This window comes from Solanum dulcamara, chromosome 12 (assembly GCF_947179165.1).
Source record: "Solanum dulcamara chromosome 12, daSolDulc1.2, whole genome shotgun sequence".
NCBI classification, from domain to species: Eukaryota; Viridiplantae; Streptophyta; class Magnoliopsida; order Solanales; family Solanaceae; genus Solanum; species Solanum dulcamara.
Genome location: NC_077248.1, coordinates 63663789 through 63690737, shown reverse-complemented (window position 1 = coordinate 63690737; position 26949 = coordinate 63663789). Strand labels below are relative to the sequence as shown.

The window sequence follows — 26949 nt, the reverse complement described above, 5'->3', positions numbered from 1 at the left end:
GACCACTATTAGCAGTAAAAGGTTTTCCATAACAGATGTCACTAGTAGTAGAAACAAGAAACCAACATCTAAAAATAGAAATCAGAAAGAACAAAAGCAAACAACCTTAATCAACATATTTTATGAAAGATAAATACATAAGCATTTTCATGTAGTTAACATACTGATGATCTCTGAAAGAGAAACATTAGCGTAACTGGTAAAGTTGTTGTCATGTGACCAGAAAGTCACGAAATGGAGTTGTGAAAACAGACTCTTGCAGAAAGGAACTCACGACATAGAGATGCTCCGAGTAGAAATTATAGTAGAGATTGTAGGTTCTGCACAAGAGCATCAATGTAAGAATCCTCAAGCCCTTTACTCAATAAAAACTCTCTCCATTTCGCTCGATTCGCTCTTATTTTACACCCCTCTTCACTCTCATCATTCATTACCATTTTGATTGCCTTACAAATTCCTTCTTTAGTGAACAATCCATTTTCTTCACCTCTCTCAACTTCCACTCCAACTTTCAAGTCTCCACCAAATAATCTTGAATTTATGAATTGATCACCAAAATTTGGTACTAAAACCAATTGACACTCATTAACCATAGCCTCAGATAACGAATTTCCGCCACAATGAGTGACAAAACATCCCACAGAAGGATGAGATAACATCAATTGTTGCTCTGCCCAACCTGAATGAACAATGCCTTTTCCTTGTGTTCTCTCTTTGAAACCTTCCGGTAATGCCTCTTCGATTGTATCAGCTTCAAAAGGGGGTTTTAAAGCAGCGAAAAACGGATGACCAGTAAGTTCAAGTCCTAAAACAAGTTCTTGAAATTGATCTTTCTTGAGCTTGCATTCACTACCAAATGCACATAAAATAACTGTCTTTTCTTGGAATTTTTCGAGCCATTTTAACCAATTTTCCTCTGTATTTGAAGTCTCTATTGGTTCAGGCAATACTGGCCCGGCTAACACGACTGGTTTCTTGAACTTGTGCTCAACAAATTCACAATAAGTTCCTTCTATTTCCCGAGTGGTTTTGAATGCAATGGCATCCCCGTCTTGAAAAGCTAAAAGCAAACGTTGGGTGAACGATACAGAGTTAGAGCCAGAGCTACTAGAATCTTTTCCCATCGAATGTAAAGCTACGATCAAACGAGCTTCGTGTTTGTGGAGTTTGATAGATGAATCAACAGGAAAACCAGATGGAGGTTCCATCATTTCAGCTTCTGAAGTTGGCTTTTCGCCACGCATAAGATAACCAACAGATGATGGAGTAATAGAACAGTAATGCACAGACTTAACTCCATATTTTCGAGCCACGGATGGAATCCAATATGCAAAATCATAAAGAATGAAATGGGGTTTGATTTCTTGAATTAAAGATTCAATCTTTGGCAATGTAAGATCCAATGCTTGACAAAGAAGATTCTGATTAAAAATAGGAACATCTGAAGTTGTTTCAGCTCCTAGTGGAAGTCCGTCAATATGTGGAACTATGATGGATTTGAAGTTTATTAGTTCAGGATAACGATTGAATTTTCCCAATTTCGAAAGTGTCTTTGTAGGGTGGACAAAGAAAATTTTGTGGCCTCTATGTGCAAGTTTATTGGATAGATGAAGAAATGAAGTAAGATGCCCCATGGCATACCATGGATACATAATAAATGTGAGTTTCTTGTCCTCCATTTAATCTTCTTTGATCTGCAAATCAACAATTTTGCATCGAAGTTTAAGTTCTATATACTAATAGTAAATATGTTGATAAGCATTAATCGACAACATAATAAACAATATAGTGATAAGCATTAATCGACAAAAAGTCCGTAGACCGTTTTCCACTAAAATTCATGTGTTAATACACACAGAAAGCTCAGATAATCATGAATATTCGGTAGGAATTATAACTCCTCAATTTTTAACAGAAAATAATGAAATGGTACTTTGTACTAACACATCAATGCTAGATTTGCACAAACAAAAAGCATTACTATCTGGCATGTGAGCTTCATGGTTCATTCTATAATGAATCTGCACACCACAAATGCAACAATTAACGTGACGATCAGAGGTGGAGTCAAAATTTTTAGTTAACGGATTTTTGAGTACAATTATTATTTTTGTTTATTAGGTTCTTGATAGATTATATGAACATATTAAATGATTTTTTTAACACAAATACAAAAATTAAGTTAAAACTACTGAATTCTGCCGAACAAACTAATTATCTTATAAACTTTAATTTCTCTATTTGAGAAAATGATTCCAAAGTAAACCACAAAGAGAATGTAAGAAAGGGTCTTCCTATTCTTAAAAAGAAAAGAAGCTAAATAAACAATTAATAAGAGTTGCGGCGAAATGAATAGAATCTCTCCATTCTTAATCAGAGTATAGAAAAGATCAAGAAAAGTTCGCCCTTAAACGAGCGTTATACGGGGCGAATCCACACTAATTGAGAATGTAAATACGAGTAGCAGATATCGAGTGAAAAAACAAAAACAAAAAAAGTAAAATAAGAAGGGGCTGAAGAATTACCAATATTTTTTAATCATGAACCACTGAGGAAACTTTTGACAGAAAGCGTTTCTCCTTTAATGAGTTGTACGCAACATGAATCCAAATTAATCAAGTAGGGAAATTTCTTATAACTAAAATCTACACAAAAAAAAAATTGAAAGAAGAGGGCTAAAAAAAAGGAAGGTTTTTTGATGCATGATCAATGTTTTTAAAGAAAAATACCAGAAAGGAAAATGTTAAGGATCACAAGATTCCTGCAACAAATTAGTTGAGAAAAAATAGGAGTAGACACGTGGCTAGCTATGAGCTTATTTCAGAGGTTTTTAATTATATGAATTGAAGAATAACTCAAGTCAAATTAAATATTTGCCGAAATAAAGGATATAGCTATGTTATTATATTAAATATGACATGATATTGTAAAATTAGCAAGTCGAAAATAGAGTAGGTACAATGGATCGATGAGACGTAAAATAAATAAATTAGTGGTCATATATAGTTACGGCGTGACACATGTTCCTACACTAATCAACAGAACGACATGCGTTACATTTTTAATTAAGATTATATGACTCATCTCTATTACATGTTCGTTATGTGTCGCTTGGCATGATCATCAAGTCATGTCAAAAGCTTTTGAAATATATTATTAATATTTTACCAATAAATTATTTATTAAAAAATACAATATAAATAACAAATAAATGAAGCATTAATTGTTCTCGATACACTTGATTGGAAAGTGATTATCTAAATGCATCATCAGCATCAATGAGTTATATTTTCTAATTGAACTAGGAAGCGCGATGAATAAAAAGTCATATTAAAGATTTGAAATAAGTCTCTTCTAATATTCGAATATAAAAATATTTTAAGGATTTTTTTTTCCAAACTCTAATAGATTTAATTTCACATTTTATTTATTATAAATGATCATGAAGACATTAATCATAAGATGATCTTTTTATAATTTTAGTTGAGATATGAGAGAGAGAACTTTCGTATATAATGAATAAAAAGTCATATTAAAGATTTGAAATAAATCTCTTCTAATATTCAAATATTTTTAAGTTTTCAAATTCTAATAGATTTAATTTCACGTTTTAGTTATTATAAATGATCATAAAGACATTAATCACAAGATGATATTTTTATAATTTTAGTTGAGATATGAGAGAGAGAATTTTTGTATATAAACAATAATTCTATAAATTGATTAAATAACAAATATAAATGCTTACATCAAAATTAAAGTTAAAAAATGTTAGTTCACACCAATTTACCTTCTATATTTATAGTTTTCTAAAATAAAAAATCTTATTTTATCTCTCCTCCTTATTAGCATAATTTATAATTATTATTCACAAAAAATCTCTTTTTTCTTTAATTGTTTTTTTCTTTTGATTTATAAAATTTGGAAAAAATACGTCTCGAATATTTTATTTATTTATTTCTGCACTATTACTACAATTTATTTATTTTCCTTCCTCATTGTTACTATAATTAATTACTTTTTCTAGAATTCCTATTTCTACCTTCTATTTTTAAATTTTTCTAAAAAAATAACCTTATGTATCTCTCCTTCTTATTATCATAATTATTATATTATTATTCACAAAATTTCTCTTTCTTCCTTTATTTTTTTCTTTTGATCTGTAAAATCTGGAAAAAAAATAAAAAATCTTTGACCAAGAATCTCAATTATTCTTTTTCTCCTTTTCTTGACTTTTTAAATATTTTTTCTTCTTCATGTTCTATGTTGAAAAACTCAAAAGAAGTTATAAAATATTATTTAATTTAATTTTTTGTAATATAGTTATAATAATCCCTCACCTTTATATTGTGATAAATGCATTTATCTTTTTTTTTATATATCTCCTCATTATTAATATAATTTATTGTTTTTCATCTCTCCTAATCATTGTTTTAATTTATTAAATTTTTTAAAATTCCTCTTTCTACCTTCTATTTCTATAGTTTTTTAAAATGAAAAATTGTATTTATCTCTTCTCCTTATTATCATAATTCATTATTATTATTAGTCACGAAAATTTTCTTGTTTACTTAATTGTTTTTTAATCCATAAAATCTGTAAAATATAAAATAAAATAAAATTTAAATACCTTATCTATGTCTCTCTCTTCACATTACTACAATTTATTACTTTTCCTTACATTTCTATTACTACCTTCTATTTTTAAAGTTTTCTAAAAAAAAATAATATATATATATATATATATATATATATCTTATTCATCTCTCTTCCATATTATCATAATTTACCGTTATCTTATTTAATTTTTTGTAACATAGTTATAGTAATCCCTTACCTTTATATTGTGATAAATATATTTATCTTTTTTTATATATCTTCTCATTATTACTATAATTTATTGCTTTTCATCTCTCCTCATCATTATTACAATTTATTTATTTTTTCTTAAATTCCTATTTCTACTTTCTATTTCTTAAATTTTTTTAAAATGAAAATTTTTATCTATCTCTCATCCTTATTATCTTAATTTATTATTATTATTCACAAAAAAATTATTCTTCAGTTAATTATTTTTTATCCATAAAATCTGTAAAAGTAAATAAATTAAATACCTTATTTATGAAAGCGGAGAGGGTGACTGAATTTCACTCTTAAGCCGAGGGTCTTTCGAAAACAGTCGTCCTACCTTTCAAGGTGGGAGTTAGGTCTGCGTATACTCTACCCTCCCCAGACCCTACATGGTGGGATTATACTGGACTTGTTGTTATTGTTGTATTCCTTACTACTCCTCAATTCCCATCAAGTGTTGTCTTATTTTTCAAGCCACTGCTCAGTTTTGGATCTTCCAAATCATTCCCACATATGATCCAGACTCATTTTTTTCTGATCCGTCGAGAAAAAGATTCATTCACAATTGTTTAAGTGTGTGCTGAAAGCGCTTCTTTTAATGTCAGTCTGTATGTGAATCCCTTTTTATATCTCAAAAAAGATATGCAAGCAAGTCATCCGTGCTAATAAAGTTCCTCCCTTTTTTTATAGGTAAGAGATGAGGCACTAAGCGGCAATTTATTACTTTTCCTTACATTCCTCTTTCTACCTTCCATTTTTAAAGTTTTCTAAAAAAAAAAAATATTCATCTCTCTTCCCATACTATCATAATTTATTATATTATTTATGAAATTTCTATTCTTTGCTTAATTATTTTTTTTATCTATAAAATTTGTGAAAAAAATATTTCTTTGAACAACAATAATTATTTTTTCTCGTATTCTTGACTTTTTAAAGTATTTTTTTCTTATTAATGTGCTACGTTAAAAAAATCAGAAGAATTGATAAAATATTATCTTATTTACTTTTTTTACATAGTTATACTCACCTTTATATCATGATATTACATTTTTAATATATAGTTTAATTTATCTATTTTTATAACTTTTTTCTATTTTAAATGTTAAAATTAAAAATTAAAAAATAGAAAAAGAGAGAAGTGGCTAAAGAAAAGTAAAACAACAAGTAACGTTTCATTCCTCTTTCCTTTTCTGTGTTTTCCTTTTATTGTAATATATTTTTTTAAAAAAATCTTTCCTTTTTCTTCTTTTCCTTCCTTTTTACTCAATTCACTATCTTCTTCCTTTTATCTTGCAATTTGTTGCCTTGTCTTTTTATTCTTCTCTAATTATCACACTAAATTTATTCTTTACTTTCAGAAAAGAGGATCAGAAATTTATTTCTTTTTATAACTTTTCATATCATTTCAATACTCTATAGTCCTCATCATTTATAAACCAAAAAGATTAGAATGAGAGAACTAATACTTCATAGTGAACTTCATTTTCATGCTTCACAAATTGAATGTTAGATGACATTTTGATGTCTTTCGATTTTCGATATATTGAATTTTTAAATAGAATTTTGTTCTTATTTTCTTAGATCCATCTGTTTTAATTCTTGTTGACATAAAGTGGTCAAATCTATACAGGTATATTCTAATGAATTTATTTATACAAACAAATCAAAATTTTGATTTACGTAAGATAGTAAAACTTCTCTTGCTAGGGGTGTTCATGGTCCGGTTTGACTCGGTTTTTGACTAAAACTAAACCAAACCAATTAAGGCGATTTTTTTAATATTCAAACCAAACCAAACCATTATAGTATAAATTCTATCGGTTTTGGTTTGATCGATTTTGTCGGTTTTATCAGTTTGGTTCATTTTTTACGGGTTGAAATAATATATTTTATAATGCAAAAAAATTGACAAACTTATTTACTACCTTCATACTGCAAATCAATAGAATTTCAAAACAACTGTCATTAATCTTCAAAGATACCTAAACTCGTTCAGAGATAGTGAGGACAGAAGAAAAGTATATAAGCTAAATAAGTTACCATCTAAAGTCCAAGCTAGAGCTATAAGAGAGAAGCAAATATGGTTTCAATAATAACAAACTTGAATATGTCCTGACTGGAACTATGTCTGATGTTCTTGTAAAGTATATAAGCTAAAATGATAAGCTCTAAAAAGGGCAAAATATCAGCAACATAAATTCATAAGTTGGTGGATTGTTCAACTCCTACGGTCCACAAAGGAAATGCCTTCAAAAATAAAGAATTGACAGCCTGTTTTGACTGTCCAAGCTCGATACCGAATCTGAAAAGAGGAACCACCAGAACAAAAAGAAGTCCTTCAAGAAGCATCATTTTTTTCACTATTGCTTGAAGTAATTGAAGCATTCTAGCTGTGGTCAATAGAAAACCTGCTACTTTACCTCTCTCCAAGATGAAATTATTTGAAAGAAAACTGAAAGCACAGATCAGCACAGCAGCATATGCAAAAACAGCCTTGAAAGAAATTATAAAATTTTCACCACGAGGAAGATAGCAACTACTGCATAGTAGTACAACCTCCACAACAACAAAATTAAGAAGGCTAGACAATAAAAGGTTAATTATATACATTACTTTTTCATTAATCAAGTTGAGAAAAATAACAAGGTCTTTAAACAGTCCTCCGAATGATCCACATTCAACACAAAAGAACCATATACCCAACTGTCACCAGAGAAAGATCACTTAATTGCTTGCATAAAAGTGTGATTAAATACAAAAAAATAAGTCAATAGCATAATCCAAAAGTACTTTAGGTGAAGCAGCAGCAAAAACCTGAAAATTAACTACCAAAGAGCAAAATAGTTGCACTACGAATTTCAATTGCAACATTCAAACTAATCAATGCTTAAGGTTGTGCCACCATATTCTAAAAAAAAAAAATTAACAAAGTAGGCGTTAAAACTTTTTAAAACATAAAAGACATATTCATAAAGAGTTAAATGTGTAAATTTATCTTTTTCAACTATCTCAAATTTTTGAATTTTTTCTAAAAGATCTTCAAGCTTGCATTCTTTGAAAGTTGATCTTAACCATTGTTGAGTGCAAATAAGAGCTTCTACTATCTTTGGAGATAAAGAACTTCGATAAGAGTCAAGAATTCGACCACCGGTGTAAAAAGTTAATTCAGAAGCAACAGTAGAAATAAGAATAGAAAGAATGTCTCTTGCCATCCTAGAAATAATTGGATATCTAGCCGAAGAAACTTTCCACCAAGCCAAAATATCTAACTCTTTGGTCTTTTCCAAATCATCTACCAAGTACTTCTCAAGTTCTGATTTATTTTCAGTATTGTCTTCATCTGCCAAATATTTCTCCTATTGGAATTGTCACATCTCGTCACTATGCATGGTATCAATTTAATCATTCAAGCTTGTTTGACCATCAATTTTATCGGTATGAGTCCCACAAAAAGAACTCATGTAGTAATAATACAAGCGACTCAAAGTATCTATCACCTTTTTTTAATTTTTCGGCTCCCACTAAACAACCATAAGAGCTTTTAAACAGATATTCCACATATTTTAACTTGTATCGAGGATCCAAAACAACAGCAATGAATAATAACTTGTTCGTAGTTTCAAAAGTACCCAATATTTGTTAAATTTAAGCTCCATCTTTTTAGCCATGCCACTCAAAATAGAATCTTCACTACAAACATATTTGTAAATTATCTTTTGAAGATTAAAGATCTCATGGAAGAAAGAATTGGAAGTAACATATGAAGTTCCTGAGAATTTCAAAGTTACCTGGTAGAAAATCTTTAATGAAAACTTTAACATTCTTCCAATCATCTATCGATGGATGCCCTCCCACATTATTTATTTCTAAACAATACTTGAGGTACTTGTGATCATCATCATACATTCTTGAAAATGCCCTTTCAAATTTTACAGTTGTATCTAGCATCATATATGTGGAGTTCCACCTAGTCTCAATATCTAAAGTCAAAAGACCATGAGTGTCAATCTTAACCTTCTCGACAAATGACTTAAAGGAATCAAACCTTCCAGCTGAGGATAGGGTTGTTCAAAATCGACCGCTATCGATAACCCAACCGCAAAATTGGTTTATTGGCTTATTGGTATTGGGTTATCGAATTAGCGGGTGGAGAATAGATTTAAATTTTATAATTAACTACTTATCGGTGTGGGGGATGGATTACTCATTTTTGTTATTGGGTAAACCGTTAATCCATTAAGAATTTATTATATTTTATTATATTTTTATCCCTAAACATATAAAATATGTATGGTAATTATAATTTATAAACCTAAAGATAAGCCTTAATAGGCCAAGCCCATTTAGAGTATAAGACATTAGACAAAAACTATATTACTATACCCTAATTTTACCTAAACCTAAATAAGAGTATAAGAGTATAAGACCCTTGCCGCCTTTGTCTCATCTCTCATTCTCTCTTGTGAGGCCAAGAGGTGGCACCGCCCTGTCTTCTCCTCCACCAGACCTCCTCTCCTTTCTCTTAGGCCGTCGAACCTCCAAACCCGCTGTCTCTCTCTTATCTTTCCTCCTCTTCGCCTTTATCCTCTCGCTCTCATCTAGTGTCTCCGATGAAATTTCACCGCGAAGACAAGTAAGACGACGATGACGCCTCCACCTCTTCTCGTTCCGCCCTCCTCTACTTGCAATATTTCATTAAGCAAAACTCTGGTGAGCCAGACAACATTGATAGCAGTAAATACAACTCCGATGGAGCCAACCATCACAGTGACCAGAAGGCGACAGCTAGTGAATGCCACAAAGACTAAAGTCTGAGATTTTGGCACGTTAAAGACAGATTTAGAAAGATCCGTGTAGGTTTGTTTTCTCATTTTTTAATTTCTCATTTCTATCTATTGATTTTCTAATATGTTCTTTTGATGCATGTTTACTCTTGTTGTAAATTTTGGCTAAAGCATGAATTTCTTTGAGGTTTCAGATCTTTGGTTCACTGATTCTTTATGTTAATGTACTAAATCCTCACTTTATGTCTAAATCGGCTTCGAATCTTATTTGATTATTTCTGTTAATTTTGATATGTGCTTCACTGATTTTGACGTTATTAAACTATTGGTATAAAATTGTTTGTTTGAGTGCACTTAAAATTTTACATATTAACAATTCTATTTTTTATTGTAGGATACTTGTTGCTTTCTGGTTGCTGTAATAGAAAAAGCACCAGTAGACAACAATTGTGCAAGGAAAAGCTCTTATATACTGAGAGAAGTTGTGCAATTCTATTTTGATTAATATGCTGCTCTACTAAGTCTGGGGGCTCCTTTGCTTTTGTGATATTTTGTATTATGTACTATGTACTAAGAAATTGTGTTCTTAACTTCTTATGCATGGGGAAAGGTTGAATAGGTCCTTCTTGGAACAATTTGATTTGCTCTTTGTTTGTGGGAATCTAATGGTGTTGACTGTTGAAAACTCTATGTTGGGTTCAAACTTGGTCACCAGCAACTAATTTTTGAAAGTGATGATTACTTTTGCCTTTTACTTGGTAACCTATACTTAATCGATACACCATCCGTTAACCGTCCGATAATTTTTAATTTGATATCAAACCAATCGATATCTTATAGGTTGGCTAGCGAATTAGTACTTTTAAATGCCGATAACCGTTAAGTCGAACCGTTAAGCATAATAATCAGTCTGATCCGCCCAATAAGCAGCCCTAGCTGAGGACTTAACATATTTGATAGCATTTCTTACTCGAAAAATACACTCATTTTGTTCACCGAGTCTTTCTTTCACGATCAAATTTAGAATAAATCTAACATGTAAGAACTCATTTCCTAAGATGCCTCATTTCCAATCCTCAATTCTTCTCTTCAAGTGTTTAATTGCAAAATCATTAGCAGTTGCATTATCTAAGATCACCGTAAATATGTTATAAATTTCCCAATCAAATAAGCACACCTCAATCCCTTTAGCAATTGTTTCACCCTTATGATCTGATGTTTGGAAAAAGTTGAGAATTTTCTTTTTCAGATTCTATTCATCATCAATCCAATGGACAGTGACAACCATATAAGTTAGATTTTGAAGTGATGTGCACGTATCACTAGTAACACATACACGTTGATTATGAATAAGCTTTTTAAGCTTTTCTTTCTCTTCTTGATATATTTTCAAACATTGTCTAGTAACAGTCAAGTGAGAAGGTAATTGAAAATTAGGCAAAACAACTGCCATTAATCTCCTAAAACCTTCCCCTTCAACAACTTTAAAAGGTTGTTCGTCAATAATGACAAACTCAGCAATGGCTCTCCTAATCTCATTGACGTTAATCACAACCCTTTCTACAGTACATATATTATATGCTTGTTCCCCTTTTTTGAACTACCTTGATTCTTGATTGATTTCTGTCAATAATTCTAAGAGGGGATTCAGGACAAACCTCATTTAAATGTCTCCATAGCATTGATGTCTCATTCGTACTTTCAGAAGCAAAGTTACTAATACAGTAGTTATATTTTACCCTTTTCTTACCCCATTTATCAAGATGTTCTGTATAGTGTTTCCAAACGCCGAATGTTCTTCTGTCACTACTCACAAGGCTACGATCGGGATCGCAAAGAGTTGTTTGTTTCCGCTTTTTAGCATGATTGGAGTAATATCACGAGTTTTATCACCGTCAAACTCAGGTTCCAGCAAAGTAGTTGGAGATACTTTGTTGGTTACCTCCACTGGCTCCACCTTTTTTTGAGTAGTTGTAGTTTCCATCTGAAAAAATATATCCAAAAATCTAAATAAATAGAGAAATTCAAAATCATTAGATAAAAACTAAATCAACAGAAAAACCCTAAATTAGTAGAGAAAATCTAAAATAACAGAGAAATAAAATAAAAAACGCATACAAGATGAAAGGCTAGAGAAGCAATTCATTCAAGTAAACTTCAAATACACAAAAATAATTACACAAACAAAGACTAGGGAACATACAAAAAGTAACCAAAAAAGCAAAAGGAAAAAAAAGTTACAGACTTACAGGGATTAAAGCTTCTTGCACTCAATTGTTATTGTGAGAGACTGGGAGCGGAATAGAGGTTTACAGGGTTTGGGAGAAAATAAGAGGGAACTGAAAATCTAACGAGGGAAAAAATTATTTATGCTAACTATTCAGTAAGGTTTTTTTATTTTAAAGGTAAATGGGCTTGGAAAACATGGGCTAGACTTTTTTCTTGGAATGGTCCTAAATTATGAAGAAGTTAAAAAATAGATAAAGTTTAATAAACATATATAAATATATATAATATTTTAAATATGTACATATTTATCGGTTCGGTTCGGTTTAGTTCGATTTTCTTTATGGGCAACACCAAACCAAACCAAATGTTATCGGTTTTTAAAAATCTAAAACCAAATCGAGTTGGTTTTCGATTTGTTAAATCAGCTTGACTTGGTTTATCGGTTTGGATCGATTTTTCGATCTCGTTCGAACACCCCTATCTCTTGCTATGAGTTCTTGATTTAATCTTTTGCATAATTATTATTTATACAAATAAATCAAAAATTCAATTTATCTGAAGTATTAAATCTTCTCTTGCAATGATTCTTCCATTTTGTTAATTTACCTTCAGATTATCTGCTCTCCTGCCTAATTTCATTTGCACAAACAAATCAAAAATTTGATATACTCAGGTAGTAAAGCTTTTCAAAAATTTAATTTACCTGAAGTAGTAAATCTTCTCTTTCAATGATTCTTCGATTTTGTCAATCTAACTTCAGATTATGTACTTTCCTTTGCCTAATTTTATTTGTACAAAAAAATCAAAAATTTGATATACTTGATGTTATATTCCGTATTTTTGTACATTGGACTATTTGTGAGCTAATGGACATAAATTCAAGGATTTTTAATTTCGAATTTTAAAATGGCACGACTTGTTTGTAATCAAAGTGGAAGCCATCCAAAAAAAAAAATAAGTTATGTTTTCGGGTGATCTGACTTCGGGAGGCCATAACCCCTTCAGCATTTGGGAATTTGGGAAAACTTTCAAAATAAAAGTTGTAGATAATTGAAATAGTTTTTCAACCATAGGTTGTGGATCTGGATTTGATATCAGGATAAGGAGATATGAATATTTGAAGGCAGAAAAGTTGAGCTGAATAGTGGATTCGGCCCAACCCGATTCCAAGTCGGGTCAGGCCCAATACCCACGCCATTTAAGGAAATTTTTTAGCTTTCTCCTTCATTTTTCAGACCAAAACATCCAGGAATTTCCAGATAGAGAGAAGAGAGGAGAATCTTAGAGAGAAACGCCAATTTTGACCAAAATCTGAGCCTGAATCCCGAAGCTCATAAAGAGAAAAGTGTTGTACGTCGCGTTGCCTTCAATTTGAGCTAAATATTAGCCAAGAAAGAGAGGGTTAATGTGGTTGTTGCATACTTAAGGTAATATTAAAGTCCTTTTTTCATTGTTAACAAGTTTATTTAGAGTTTTAACGGATTAGAACGGAGAAAATAGCTTTATAAACTCATTTGTTGTTTTGTTGAGATTTATGAATTAAGGGGTTATTTTAGGTGGATTAAATAAATGGAATTAACTGAGTTATGATGTATAATAATTGTTAATATTGTTTTTGATATTGTTGATGAGTTGTTGTTCTTGAATTTGGAAGAATAAAGTCTATGAAGATATTGTATACAAAGCGTATACCGGATTATTTTGTGACAATATTTGGGGCCGTTTTACATAATTTTTGTGGTTGTTTTTTGACGATATTTTGGAGCTGTTTGGTATGATATTTGTGGCTATTTTATGATGATATTTTGGGAACTGTTTCATGATTGTTATGAACTGTTTTGTGGGCTGGAATATCGAGGGATTGGCTGTAGTAGTTGTTGTTTTTGATATACTATGGATATACGGAAATAAAGAAGTGTATACAAATATTGACATCCGAATGTATATTGGGCTGTTTTGGAAGTAACTTAAGGATGAATTTAATTCTAGTTTGATATAAAATTGTTGGTATTGTTGTTATTGATATTTTAATTGGTGTTTGGCTAAATTAGAATTTCGAGGATTATTAAATTTGCAGGAAAATGCTGCTCGAATTTTGTTAAGTGTCATTGGATTAGTTAGTAAGTGATGTGGATATCTAACTGTGGCCTATGTTATCTTAATTTTAGACCCACGAGCTCGAGAAGTACACGTTGGATATTTAGATAGAGTTCAAGGTATGTAAAGCTACCCTTCTTTCTTTTGGCATGATCCATATGAAACAAACGGACGACGAATATATAAATTCCAAAAAAGCTCCTATTCTGAGAGACACTAGGATGGCTAATGTTCTTGATTCTAAGAACTTATATCATTATGTCTTGATACATGTGTAGGATTCCAGACGTCATATTTTTGTATAATTCATATTTGGTATAATTCATAATGACATTCGAAGGGTACTTGAGATGACTACGGTCTTGATTTTCAAATGCTGGTTCATTTTGATTATTCTATTGAACCTCAGATGATAATCTAATTGTATATAGTTGCTCATGATATTCCACTCATGCATACTGTTATTGTATTATTCATAGAGTTTCGGGCCGGATATGTTATCATGCACAGTTTTACTACATCATTTATTGAGTCCCATTATGGGTCGGGTACGGTATATGATAATGATATGCATGATTTGTTTTGTAAGGCATAGGTATCATGCTTGTCTCTTGGACTCTCTACTTCAGTTATGATCTTTCTTATTGTATTTCATGCTTTATATACTCAGTACATATCTCGTACTGACCTCCCCCTTCTTCGGGGGGGCTGCGTTTCATGCCCGTAGGTGCAGATACTCGCTTTGGTGATCCGCCAGCTTAAGACTTCTCTTCAGCTGTCTTGGATGCTCCATTGTCCTGGAGCCTAGACTTTTGGTACAGATCCTTTTTGATATATATATATATATATATATATATATATGTTTATCTAGGGGTACGGCGAGGCCCTGTCCCGTCATATGATGCTGTTGATACTCTTAAAGGTCTGTAGACATATGTGTGGTTGTGTGTATATATGTCCAGTTGTGTCTATATGACCTATAGTTTGGGACGTTCCCATTCATAGTGGCAGCCTTGTCGGCTTGCGTATATACATATTTTGGGATGCTGTATGTAGTGGCAGCCTTATCGGCTTGCGTATGTATAGTTGGAACTTTCCATACATTATGACAGCCTTGTCGGCTTACGTACTATGTTATCTTTTGATGGTTGTGACTCCTTAGGAGACAGGTGGCTTTGATATATATATATATATATATATATATATATATATATATATATGTGTGTGTGTGTGTGTGTGTGTGTGTGACAGTTTTGAGACAACATTTCATCCGTATAATTTCCATAGCATGTTTAGTTACGGATTGATTATAGATAATATGTGTGTACACAAGTGTTCAGTTCGGGCACTAGTCACGGCCTACGGGTTGGGTCGTGACACTAGAGGTAGTAAAACTTTTCTTGCAATGATTCAGATTATATGCTCTATTACCTATTTTTTTATACTTTTTAAATTGATTGATTACAATAAGTTCTAGACAACCATTATAACTATTCATTTTCTAGTGCAACAATAAAGATATTCTTTATGTTAAACTTTCCATTAACCTCTTTAATTATAGGTTAATAGATGCATTAGAGGTATTTAGTAGATTATTATGTTAAGAATTGAATAAAAAAAATTAAAAATTGAGAAAAAAGATAAATAGAAATGGTGACCATAGAAAGGTGTCACATCACTTTTTCTATATTTAGCTTTATATATATATATATATATATATATATATATTTACAACCTTTAATGCAATAAATCAAAAATTGTATACGTATATTATTACAATTATAATGACATGTAAAATTAAATAAAGATGTCATTTATATTGTTATTGCTAAAAATTTCAAAAATCGAATTAATAATCTATAGAAGTTCTAATAAAGTTTTATTGACAATCATTAAAAGAAGATCTACAGCTCTTCCTCAATAACTTCCAACATTAATAATTATTTTTTCTTTTAATTTCAATTTAAATTATGAATACAATCTTTGGTCTTCTTATATTGCCACATAATTTAGGGATAGCTAAATTGTCCCTCAATGTATCTTATATTATATTATGGTGAGTAAAAACTAATAAGAATTTTGGAAATAACCTTTCATCATCTTGATTATAATTCATCGTATATAACATATCTGATATCATAATAGAGCATGAGTAAGATTTATTTATAATTGGTCAATCATTCACGGCAAAACTTTTCACTTTCCAAGAACGTACCGTCTTTTACTATGCTTACTTCTGACTCTCTATAAGCTGTTACTTTTTCTTAGAATTCATACGCTAAATCATACTTCTTTCGGTCATTTCATATTAAGTAAATTTTTGAAGTACTTTTTATTATTCAAAATAATTAAATTGTTCAAAGTTCAAGATAAATGTTTGAAACTTTTTTCATATTTGACATTTTATTTATTGAAGTTTTATATTTTATAGAAAATAAATCGCATAACTTGCAAAATTATATTTATGATTTTACAAAAAGCAATAATAAAAAATATGATTTAAATTATATCCTTGAATATTTTTTTTAATAGGTATATATTGCCTCATAAATTCACTTATATTTGGAATGAAGGGAGTATGTTATTTGCAATAAAAAATTTCTTATGAACCAATTATTATGCTTTCAACTATTACTTCTCCTTGTACATTTCTTTTGGTTTAATTTATGTAATACACTTTCTTTTATCAAAAAAATGACAAGGTATAAATACATTCCTCATTGCAATAAAAAGGCCTTCAAACGCCATAAAATTAATGGCCGCTTTTTCGCTTCTTTGAGGTTCCAAGGGTTTCCAATTGACAAACGGTGATTCCCTTTTTCTCTGAAAACCCCTTTTTTGAATTTCTATTTTATGAAAATTTTTTTATAAAAAGATTCAATTTTTGGTTTTTGCAGATTATTGAAAGGCGATTTTGATTTTTGTTGCTGTTCAATCGATTTCAGGTTTGATTTCTCTTCCGATTTTTAAAGAAAACGATATTTTAATGCCCCCTTTGCTCCCGATTTGCATATAATTGATTAATTTGAAAAAAATAATCTTTGATTATATGTGTATAGAAAATCTGGATCTGTTGATTGATATGTTTGATTAACCTTTTGATTTCAATACAAAGTACCCTTTTATCTATAATTAATCTATGTCTTGGAAAATCTGTTGATTCGTTTCTGTTTTATGAAGTTGAATCTTAGTTGGTTGGCTACTTGAACTTTTGTTTTAACTTTTGTTTTTTGTGTTGGTTTGGGTTCGATTCTCACCTTGTAATTCCCTCCCCTATTTCCCTTTCCCCTGTCCCCAATTTAAAGAAAGAAAAAAAAATCAGCTGTAAATTGCTCTGAGAGTACATGTTGGTGTTGTTGAGAAATCTGTTATTTTTTTGGGTGATTCGAAATCTGTTACATTTTAGTTTTCTCTAAAATCAATTGTTTACTATATGTATTTAGAAAACTTGAATAAAATTTGAATATATGTGTATTTAGAGGTGTGCGCATGGCCTTTAAATGGTGGATCGGTTGAATGATATGTTTGATTAGCCTTTTGAAGTTATTACAAAGTACTCTTCATCTGTAATAAATCTGTCTTGGAGAATCTGTTGATTTATTTCTTTTTCATGAAGTATAATGATCAATTTTCAGCTGTAAGTTGCTCAGAGAGCACATCTTGATGTTGCAGAAAAAATCTGTTATTTCTTGGGTGCTTTGAATTTCAGTTCATCTAGCTTGTTGTTACGCTAAGCTTTCCTATAAAAAATAATAATTAATTCTCTGCACATGCTTGCAGTTTTATATCTTGGTTCGGTTACCAAAAGTTCTTATTTTCTGGTATATGACTTAATTAAAGGACATTCTAACGAGGATTCAAAATGGGGATCCAACAATTTGAGGCTCTTTTGTTGCACTTCTTTTTGATGTTGTTGCTGTAGGATTTTCGAAAGCTGAATGTTTATTTCTTTCCCAACAAAAGCTGAATGTTCTTCAAGGTCTCGTTTACTCTAGTTTTCAACTTGCATTCAGAGAATATATAGAGTAAACTATGCATACAATTATAACTCTAAGCTGGACCTCTCATCATGCTTCCTTCGGGGAAAACATAAGAGATGGACATGTTTTCTTGTGTTAAACCGCTATGGATATATAGTATAACTAATTCTTTGCAACCTTGGCACTATGTTAGTATCAGTCTAGTGCATAATTGTTCTCTGCTGCTATCTTGGTGCAATGAGCAATGGTAACTTTTTTTTTTTTTTGAGAAATACGAGCTACGGTAACTTAAAAGCTCATAGTTTTAATTTTTTTTTTGAAACTGGTAACTTTAAGCTCACAGATTTAATTGATTAGAATGGAATTAATTAAGATGGGTTTTAGAATAGTTAAGTACTCAAACTTCCTATTAATAGTTAGTTTTAATGCTCGTGCAGCTGACTTGTGTTTTTAAATGCACTTTACAGTAACTTGAGCTATGGGCAAGAGGAAATCAAAATCAAAGCCACCTCCAAAGAAGAGGATGGACAAACTTGATACTGTTTTCAGTTGTCCTTTCTGTAGCCATGGCACAAGTGTGGAATGTCGCATGTAAGTTAATTCTATAGCATTTTCATGTCCAATCTCCTTTTTCTGCATAGGCATGGGACAGATTGAGCTTTTCCCTCTCCATCTGCTCACCACTTTAGATGCTGCTGATAACTCTTAAATCAGGCAAGTTGCAGTGCCTTTAGAAAGGTCCTTGTGAATTTCTATTTCCCCCCTCCTCCTTTATCCAGCCAAAAATCAATAGACATAAGGAAGGAGAGGAATAAGTTTTGTCACCATGCTAAATGCATTCCATGCCTGCTAGTTTTACATAGAAATGTTTGGTTGCATCCATTTGATGCGTTTAATAATTCAACTCATCAGTGAAGACATGCGTTACTCCTTATTCTTCATCAGCAGTTAATTTAACCTGTAATTGGTGTTGACTCATTCATCTGACTAGTTTGTCTTTCCTGGTATTTAGTGATATGAAAAACTTGATTGGCGAGGCAAATTGCAGGATCTGCCAAGAGAGCTTCAGCACCACTGTTACAGGTATATCTAGACTTTTGGCGTCTTGTGTATCTATTAATTTCTCTATGCTTATGTTTTGTAATGACATTTGATTAGATGATTTAAACCACTGGGACGGAAAATATAATGCATAACTTGTGACCTACTACTTCCATGAAAAAGTAGTCAGAGGAAATGAGAATAACTTAGAAGAGTGATCTTTATCGATGTCTTCGATGGATGAGTATTTTCTAGTTTACCTAACAGAGTGTGGATTAAAGGATCTGCTTTCTATCAGATAAGACTGCATATTGCATTTGCTCATGCGGAGTTTGTATTGGGGAAAGATTTTTTCCTTGGTCTGCATGTCTTTTCACCCTTGTAATGTCTCATTTTGGACTTGCTCGCATAAGTATAACTGAGTTGCTAATGAATTTTTCTTTTTGTATTTTTGTCTTTGCAGCTCTAACAGAGCCTATTGATATGTAAGTGCACCTAACCTTGCCATTGATTTCTTCAGTGGTGGATATAGTATATCAGCTGTGTGTGTTACAGCCCCCACTACCATATAGTTGAACTATTTTGAGAAGTATACATATTTATTCTAAATTAACATACATTTACTGTAAACTATCTTTCTTCTCTGCATCTCTCATGTCTCTATCCTTGTTGAGAACACACAGATATAGTGAATGGATCGACGAGTGTGAACGAGTCAACAACTATGAAGAAGATGTGTCTTATAGATCCTGATGAACTGCTTCAGGACTGTATGTAGACTGTTTAATAGCCAGAAATGATTTAAAAGCTGCCTCAAGCTTTGACTTCAATTTTGGCAATAGTTCTGTCTCACTGCTTCAGAAGAACCTGAACTTATCCAGGCCTCTATGGGGTCTTATAAGTAACTCCATTTAAGATACTTTCTAAGTCTAAATAGTTTGAAATAGATGCAGAACCTATCTCGTTTATATTTTGCTTGTGCAAGTATAACCGTTTCTATGAAATTGGCTTAACGACGTATTTACCTACTGTCAAGTACATGTTAAGCCCTTCACCATAGTGACTGATCAAACCATATCTGAAAGTTTGAAATCAATGATCAAAGTTTTGAGTCATTTATCAGCATTAGAAGCTTGAAGTTGGATGGTCTAGTTTTTGTTAAATTTCAAAAGGACTAATGAGGATACACTTGGATGCACTGCCAAAGTTTTTATACTAGGACCAAAGATTAGACAAAAATCAAACTCTTGTAATGCTAAACATGGTTATAAAGCCAACCAAATAATCATTCAAGATGAACTTTAAATAAAGGCATAATACATGAAGATATGTTCAAATAAGCATTTCAACCTTAAGAGGGCATATTTAGACATTTCAGCGTGGTCTCAATTGACAATTAAACACTCTAAATTATTTTCCCTGTGTCTTGTGGACGTTCGATGCTAACGTGACACATAAATTCTAGAGGTGCTTAGATGATACGATGAAGATGAATTGAAGTATTAAGATGTGCCTAAAATAAAATTTTGGGTTAAGTGTATAATTCACATCATAGCTTAAACCTAAAATGGATGCAAGCATCCAGACCATTTATTTGCTCATACCTTTATTCTATCGAGTATTTGTTACCCTTTACCAACACAGATATATTAAATGAAATCACCTAGCATGCTGTTATTCCATGCTTATTAGAGTAATGTTAAAAGGAGCATACCTTTCCATTCAAAATTGCTCAACTTTTCCTCACTTTTGGTCCGGAAGGGATAGAATTACTAATGAATTCGAGTTGTGACTAATATCAAAGCATATTCTACGGGATATCGAAACCACCAGACTTAATTCATGATAAGGCAACCAACTTTCTGACAAATCGTTCCGACCTTGTCATTAAGGTAAGGTCAACACATAATAGGTGGAAGTATCTAGACCAATTGATTATTATTTCACAAGAGTACTTGTTACCTCCCACTTATCACATAACTCTACACACCAAGGCTTATTAGAGTTGGCAATGTTGAAAGGAGCATATCTTTCCATTTGGAGTGTAGGCCTACCTGAACACAGTTAAGGTAAATATTACAAAGAAGCTATTAAATCATAACAATGGAACCCCATTACACATAAAAAAGCAGATGTTAAAGAAAATGACCATTACATTTGGGTCACCAAATTGGACACTACAACATAAATACATTTAGTGTCAGCTTGGCTCTGAAGTATGTAAATTGAGAACAAGTAAATAGGGTTTTCATAACCAAGTAGTTAAATGTGCTCCACAGTTAGATGGGAGTATGGGACCGCGTCTCACATGACAAAGAAGCATTGACCATGAGCCCACAGAAAAGGGAGGCATCCGGTTGACCCCAGCTGATAAATAAACGGACCAGGGTAACAGTTCTACCACCGGATGTTCGAGTCTTTAAGACGAAACTGGCGTATAATACAAAGGCGAAAAGCCTCTTTTGAAAAGAGAATCATCAAATGTATATAACTACGTTATGAAGTAGCCATCCAGATCGTCTACAAGATAGTCATAAGGATCGCCATTCCCATAATCAAATCCTTCAATAGTTGGAACAATTGGAACCGGAGCTGCATGAATGTTTCCCACATTCTTCATATTGGCCTTCGCTCTGCCCTTCACAGTTCGCTTGATGTCCAAAGGAAATTCAGCAGTAAGTCTTCCCATTTGCTTTTGCAGATCAGCAACTGATACGTTGGTTATCTTTCCTTTAGGGATCTTTTTCCCATCAACAAGTTTCAGTTCCAATCTGTACAAGGCACATGCATCATACTTATTGATTTCATACTCGTAAAGATGCCATTCTAGATTTTTCATCGGTTGTGGATCCATGTAGTAGGATCTCTTCAGCCCTCCAAATTCATTCATCATTTGCTTCCTTGACTCGTGCCAACCCCGTCCATTATAATCTGGCAATGACCTCTGCTTCCTGTTTCCACTTTCAAATGCTCTTCGAGGCTTATCAAAGAAAAGCCATTCCCTAATTATTTCACCTTCAACAACTTTAAGATCAAATAGCTCTGCAGAGGCATAAACAAACCAGTGGATATCAGATTTTATAAGTAAAACTAAAAACACAAAATCGCAGCAATCAGAAATACAGATATGCCACAGAACTCTCACCGGGTGCATTCCAAGGGGACTTTGCCGTGGCAGCACCCTCACACTCAGGAACACCAACATCTTTTCCATGTGCTTTTGCACTGAGAGCTTGAAAAAGCAGATTATCCTTTAAGCCAATACCCATTGGCCGAACAACTGGAGGCCTCCCAGGATAGCCTTCATTAGGGGCAAGAGAAGCATGATAGTCACTGCAGTAGTCTTGCGACTTCTGACACCAGTCTGACCCCATCGCAGGTCGAGGACAATCCCAAAGTGCACATTTCGGCCCCAGGAAAGCAGAGGGTGGAGGACTAATATGAATAGGAGGCATAGCATCCTCTAGGCAAAGATTTAAAGCATCAAATCCAGGTAAGTACTGCTGGTCGTATTCTTGATGCAAATCAAAAGAATGGTAATCCAATTGTGTTGCAATGCCAAGATTGTTAACTCCTGCATTATTAACCATTAAAGGCAAGCCTTTGCATTGATCAACCAACTGGAAACCTTGCTCCTGCAGCACCTGAGTCACATTGAAACCCTACAGCAAACAAATTGCTTAACAGGTAAAAATTAATTGATCACTTTAACGGGCATGCTAAACCAGCTGAAAAACAAAAGATTACAAGAAGCCTAATCTTCACAAGTTAGAAATCAACCAACAAAGGATATATACAAGAACTATATGAAGAGAAGGGTCAGGATGCTATTTACATAAATGAGAAACATGCTGTAGGATAATGGTTAAGGAAAAAGATCACAAAAGATTGGGCCGACTAAAGCATTAAGTAAGAGAACTTCAAGCAAGATAGCAGCCATGACAGACATGAACTTCAAACCAAATTAGACCATCACTTCTCCCAAAAGGCCAAAGAGTACATCACACTCATTTTAGATTAATTTAAATGACACACTCAGTTTTGTTTCATGTCGTTTGATCGAACATTAAAAGATGTCCTCCAAGCATTAGTAGTGGTGGAAGAAAATACTAATGTAATAGCTAGCTGATAGAGAAGCCATTACGATGAAGCTAAAATTTGATTAGTTGAAAGATTATAAATAACATTATTAGCAGAAGTGTGTCGACAAACTTAGGACATCATAACATAGAAAAAGTGTCATTTAAAGTTGAAATGGAGCAGTTGAATTCGTATCAAAAGTTGGGCAATTTACTAAATTGTCGTGTCAACATTAACCATCACCAGCTTTTGGATTCTTGAAGAAAGAAAACTTTCCATATTGGAAAAATAGGTTTAAGTAAATTGGAATAAAAGGGGGTATTAGTTTACAAACCAAAAATGATTCTATGGGAATATAACAATCTGGAGAAGCATCCAAGAACCAAGGAACCTATACGACTGCTATTCTAATTGATATTGATCAATGCGGGCTAGAAATAATCTTCCCATTGATTTAAGATATAAAAGTTTATCAATTGTGAAAGGTTTCCCAAGGAGAAGCAGCAACCTCCTTGTAATTACCAGGTCCAAATATCAAACGTCAATCCAGTCATACTCAAACTAATCTACAGAAAGATCACTCTGTCACAAGATTATACCAATCAGAAGAGTCCAACAATTGCAGAAGATGAAATTTCTAGTAAAATGCATACCTCTTGAAAACCAGTAACACTAACTTTTTGAGCATCAGGCTCAGGCTTAGGTGCGGCTAATGCACTGGTGGCATCATCTTCTTCCTCACCCAATAGCAGTCTATAGATATCTGCTGATGATGAAACACGGCTTCCTCCCTGCAAAGGAAGCCATAATGTAAAACACATAATTGTATACCTCTACGCCAGCATAACAATATTACTTTCAATAAACAAAACCAACACAAAGGATATAGGAAACATAAATTCACACAGCCTACAATATTCATAAATACTGTCTCTTGACTAACATAGTGAAACTGATCTGCACTCGCTATATGCTTAAACTTTCTATATGTATGTGCTCAAGCATGCTTCAAGACACAACACCATTAAACACACAAGCTTCCATATAAGAAGACACACCAACGTGCTTTTTTTCCCTTTGCAATGCACCCACCATGGACAGGTACAAAAGATAAAACCTCTTAGTGCACTCGGACCTAAAAGGGACGTAAATGTTTGTTCTTGCCTGCAAAGAAGAAGCCGGGGATGGCTCATTAAGCTCAGATTTCCATTCACGCAACATCTGGTGGACTTGCTCTTCAAGCAATCCAACATCATAAGTTCGGCTTTCCTTCCTTGCAGATTGTAGATTAGTTAAAACACCCTGCAGATCATCGACACGGTTCTTTGCCCTGTCCTTGAAGAGCTGGTGTGATGCAGACTTACATGCACCCCTCTTCGAAACCTTCCTCATCCAATCAAACAGAACAATACCCTTAACTCCTCACCTGTAAAAACCAACAAGTAAATGTACTTAGCTCTAAACATCCCAATTTTGTTTTTATACATACCCAGCACAACACCTAACCATATGTAAAAAACAAATACCAGTACAGATTATCTGTTAGAAACCCAACACCTCAAACAACAAGAAGAAAAAAAACCCACAAAACCCAAGTCATAATCTAATACAGTACTAAAATTCAAACACTAATTTCTTATCAAATCCAAGCTCAACCCACCATCATAAACAAATCCCAAAGAAACGCAAATCAGTAACGAAAGATTACCCAAGTAAAACCTCAAAACTCGATCTTACTAAAACCCCAAGAAAGCTGCACTATCTCTAGCTGGAAACAACAACTTGAAATCCCTTAATTTCGGAATCAAAAGCAAATTGGAGCATCAGATTCTACTGGAATTTATGAATAAAAATGAGAAAAAAAGACACCCAAGTTGCCAAAATCAGTGAATCACATTCCAAACAAAAAGTAATCAAAAAAAAAGGAACAAAACTAAAAGGGGTTGTACCACTAGTTGGCGGTACGTCGGTGGAGATAAAGAACAAACCGAACAAATCCAAGTGAAGATAGAGAGAAAGAGTGAGAATGCTGCTCGATGATCCTTCTATATAGAGAAGAATTGGGATTTTGCTTCGTAAATTTCTTGGAATTTTGAGCTTATAGAGGAGTAGAACAAGACTGGTTTGTGGTTCCTATCAATACCTAAAGAAAGGGTAAAAAAAGCAATTTTGATGACATTTCATGTCTACGCGGCAAAAGCATGAGGCAGGGGTGCATATATGTATGTTTGCCACTGGTGTTTGAAGTCCACATTAAATTTTTGATTAAATTTGAATCGCCCATTGCAAGACTTATTTAGAGATGACGCTCTCAACACGATTTTCATCATGTCCAAGACTTGAACTTGAGGTCTCTGATAAAGGTTACCACTATACCACAACCTATATTAATCCTTCCTTTTTTTTATTAGTGAGTTCGTATGGATGTTAACCGACTCGACTAATTTAAATTTATATTAGTAAGTTGATTTTTGGGAGTTTTCATTTAAAACTGTTGAATTTTTACATTTTTGTAAGTTTAGTCATTTTAGAAATAACTTTGGTATATGCCATTGAAGTTGCAATACGATTTGTGTATTAGAGTTTTGCTTAAAGTTTAGCACGTTGCTTATCTGCGAAGTTTTGCTTAATTTGATTTGTCAAGACTAAATTTTTGGTATTTGTATCTGAACCATGAAGCTTGGATTGTCAGTGTTGAACTTTAGATGTTTGATTTGTCAAGAGTAAACCTCAATAAGTATGTCTAAACAAGAAGTGGTTACGAATGAAAAAAAAATAGTAATTTCGTCTAGAATTCACTTTAATTTTCTTATGATTTACTTATATCGAATAACAATATAAAAAAATAAAAATAATTACGCCTTAAAAGTCGTTGTGCAAATAGGTTTGCCTTATGAAATTAATTTGATTTACATCAAGTAGAAAGCAAAGCACTCTCTACAAATTATTTTTTCTATTTTCAAAATTCAAAATTTTAATCAAAGGACGAAAAATCAATGGGTCATTTTTGACATTTTATTTTTCTCTCTGCTCCTCTAGAAGAATGTAAAAGGGAAATTAAAGTTATATATTTAAAAATTATATAAAAATAACATTAAATAACTATTTTTATAAGAATAATGTTAATTACCGCCAAAGGGACTGGGCCAAGTGGAGATCCAGATGAAGTGAGAATTTGAATTTTATAAATTTTAAATTTTAGTAAAGCAATTAGTAATTAAATTTTTACTTTTTATATATACATATATTTATTAAATAATTTAATATAAATATAAAATTTAAACTAAAAATACTAAATCAATCCAACAATTAGTGGGTGGAATACAGTTGCATTGTGTAAGAATAAGGACAAAATTAGAATCTTGTTCCCAATATGAAAGTTTGAGGACTACAATTTCACAATGAGATTCTCAATCATGTTGTGGGAATATCAATTTCCTTCTTAAAACAAATAACAATCTCTCTGGAAAAACATAATACTAACGATCATCCATGTTTAAATCAAATCAATAAATAAATAATACGTTTTTTATGCATTTCCAATCACTTAACAATGATAAACTAATACATATTTGTAACCTCAAGTTATCTCTTAACTATCACACTTTGATTGTACAAGAATATGTGGAGCTCAACATATCTGAAAGCACATGAAAACTTTCGTTTGCTGATATTATTATCAGTATCATGCGATATAGTGTAAACATCGGATAATTTTTTTAAAAACTCTTTTGGATAAACAAAAGTAATGCCTTTGACAGTCAAACTAGTAAAATGCCTATTATTAAGTTGGACAGATTCCTTGTCCCTTGACACAACCTTATTTTATTACTACTATAAGTAATGTAATAAGTTTGCAACTTGTTTCCAAGGCAATCTTGAAGAGC

At 32.3% G+C, this 26949-nt stretch overlaps 3 protein-coding genes across 5 annotated transcripts; 1 reads left to right on the top strand and 2 right to left on the bottom strand.

The window, feature by feature from the left end:
- Nucleotides 1–89: 89 nt before the first annotated feature.
- LOC129876902 (cyanidin 3-O-galactoside 2''-O-xylosyltransferase FGGT1-like) lies at nucleotides 90–2667 on the bottom strand. Its single transcript, XM_055952380.1, has 2 exons — nucleotides 2526–2667; nucleotides 90–1694 (listed from the first exon to the last, which is right to left on the bottom strand). Exon 2 carries the CDS (start codon nucleotides 1677–1679, stop codon nucleotides 300–302), a length of 1380 nt encoding a protein of 459 aa, XP_055808355.1. The 5' UTR covers nucleotides 1680–1694; nucleotides 2526–2667; the 3' UTR covers nucleotides 90–299.
- Nucleotides 2668–16652: 13985 nt separating this feature from the next.
- Nucleotides 16653–20002, top strand: LOC129877509 (transcription elongation factor 1 homolog). Its single transcript, XM_055953022.1, has 6 exons — nucleotides 16653–16768; nucleotides 16859–16906; nucleotides 18409–18532; nucleotides 18954–19024; nucleotides 19446–19467; nucleotides 19666–20002. The coding sequence occupies exons 3-6, from the start codon at nucleotides 18420–18422 to the stop codon at nucleotides 19733–19735; spliced, it is 276 nt and encodes a 91-aa protein (XP_055808997.1). The 5' UTR covers nucleotides 16653–16768; nucleotides 16859–16906; nucleotides 18409–18419; the 3' UTR covers nucleotides 19736–20002.
- A 1050-nt stretch (nucleotides 20003–21052) lies between these two features.
- Nucleotides 21053–25239, bottom strand: LOC129876309 (transcription factor VOZ1-like). 3 transcript variants are annotated; one of them, XM_055951718.1, is made up of 5 exons: nucleotides 25012–25239; nucleotides 24227–24488; nucleotides 23716–23853; nucleotides 22128–22644; nucleotides 21053–22024 (listed from the first exon to the last, which is right to left on the bottom strand). In XM_055951718.1, exons 2-5 carry the CDS (start codon nucleotides 24452–24454, stop codon nucleotides 21474–21476), a joined length of 1434 nt encoding a protein of 477 aa, XP_055807693.1. In that variant the 5' UTR covers nucleotides 24455–24488; nucleotides 25012–25239; the 3' UTR covers nucleotides 21053–21473. The 3 variants fall into 3 exon arrangements, with proteins under 3 accessions (XP_055807693.1, XP_055807694.1, XP_055807695.1); XM_055951719.1 differs by lacking the exon at nucleotides 25012–25239 and adding an exon at nucleotides 24771–24880; XM_055951720.1 differs by lacking the exon at nucleotides 25012–25239 and adding an exon at nucleotides 24723–24800.
- Between the last annotated feature and the right edge of the window lie 1710 nt (nucleotides 25240–26949).

Bases quoted from the DNA above. Each gene is read 5' to 3' on its own strand.
- LOC129876902 (XM_055952380.1), bottom strand. From the start codon at position 1,679: ATGGAGGACAAGAAACTCACATTTATTATGTATCCATGGTATGCCATG.
- LOC129876309 (XM_055951718.1), bottom strand. From the start codon at position 24,454: ATGAGGAAGGTTTCGAAGAGGGGTGCATGTAAGTCTGCATCACACCAG. The intron at 23,854-24,226 runs GCAAGAACAAAC...CTTCCTTTGCAG, and splicing joins CCCCGGCTTCTTCTTTGCAG to GGAGGAAGCCGTGTTTCATC. The intron at 22,025-22,127 runs GTGAGAGTTCTG...ATGCCTCTGCAG, and splicing joins GTCCCCTTGGAATGCACCCG to AGCTATTTGATCTTAAAGTT.
- LOC129877509 (XM_055953022.1), top strand. From the start codon at position 18,420: ATGGGCAAGAGGAAATCAAAATCAAAGCCACCTCCAAAGAAGAGGATG. The intron at 18,533-18,953 runs GTAAGTTAATTC...CCTGGTATTTAG, and splicing joins ACAAGTGTGGAATGTCGCAT to TGATATGAAAAACTTGATTG. The intron at 19,468-19,665 runs GTAAGTGCACCT...GAGAACACACAG, and splicing joins CTAACAGAGCCTATTGATAT to ATATAGTGAATGGATCGACG.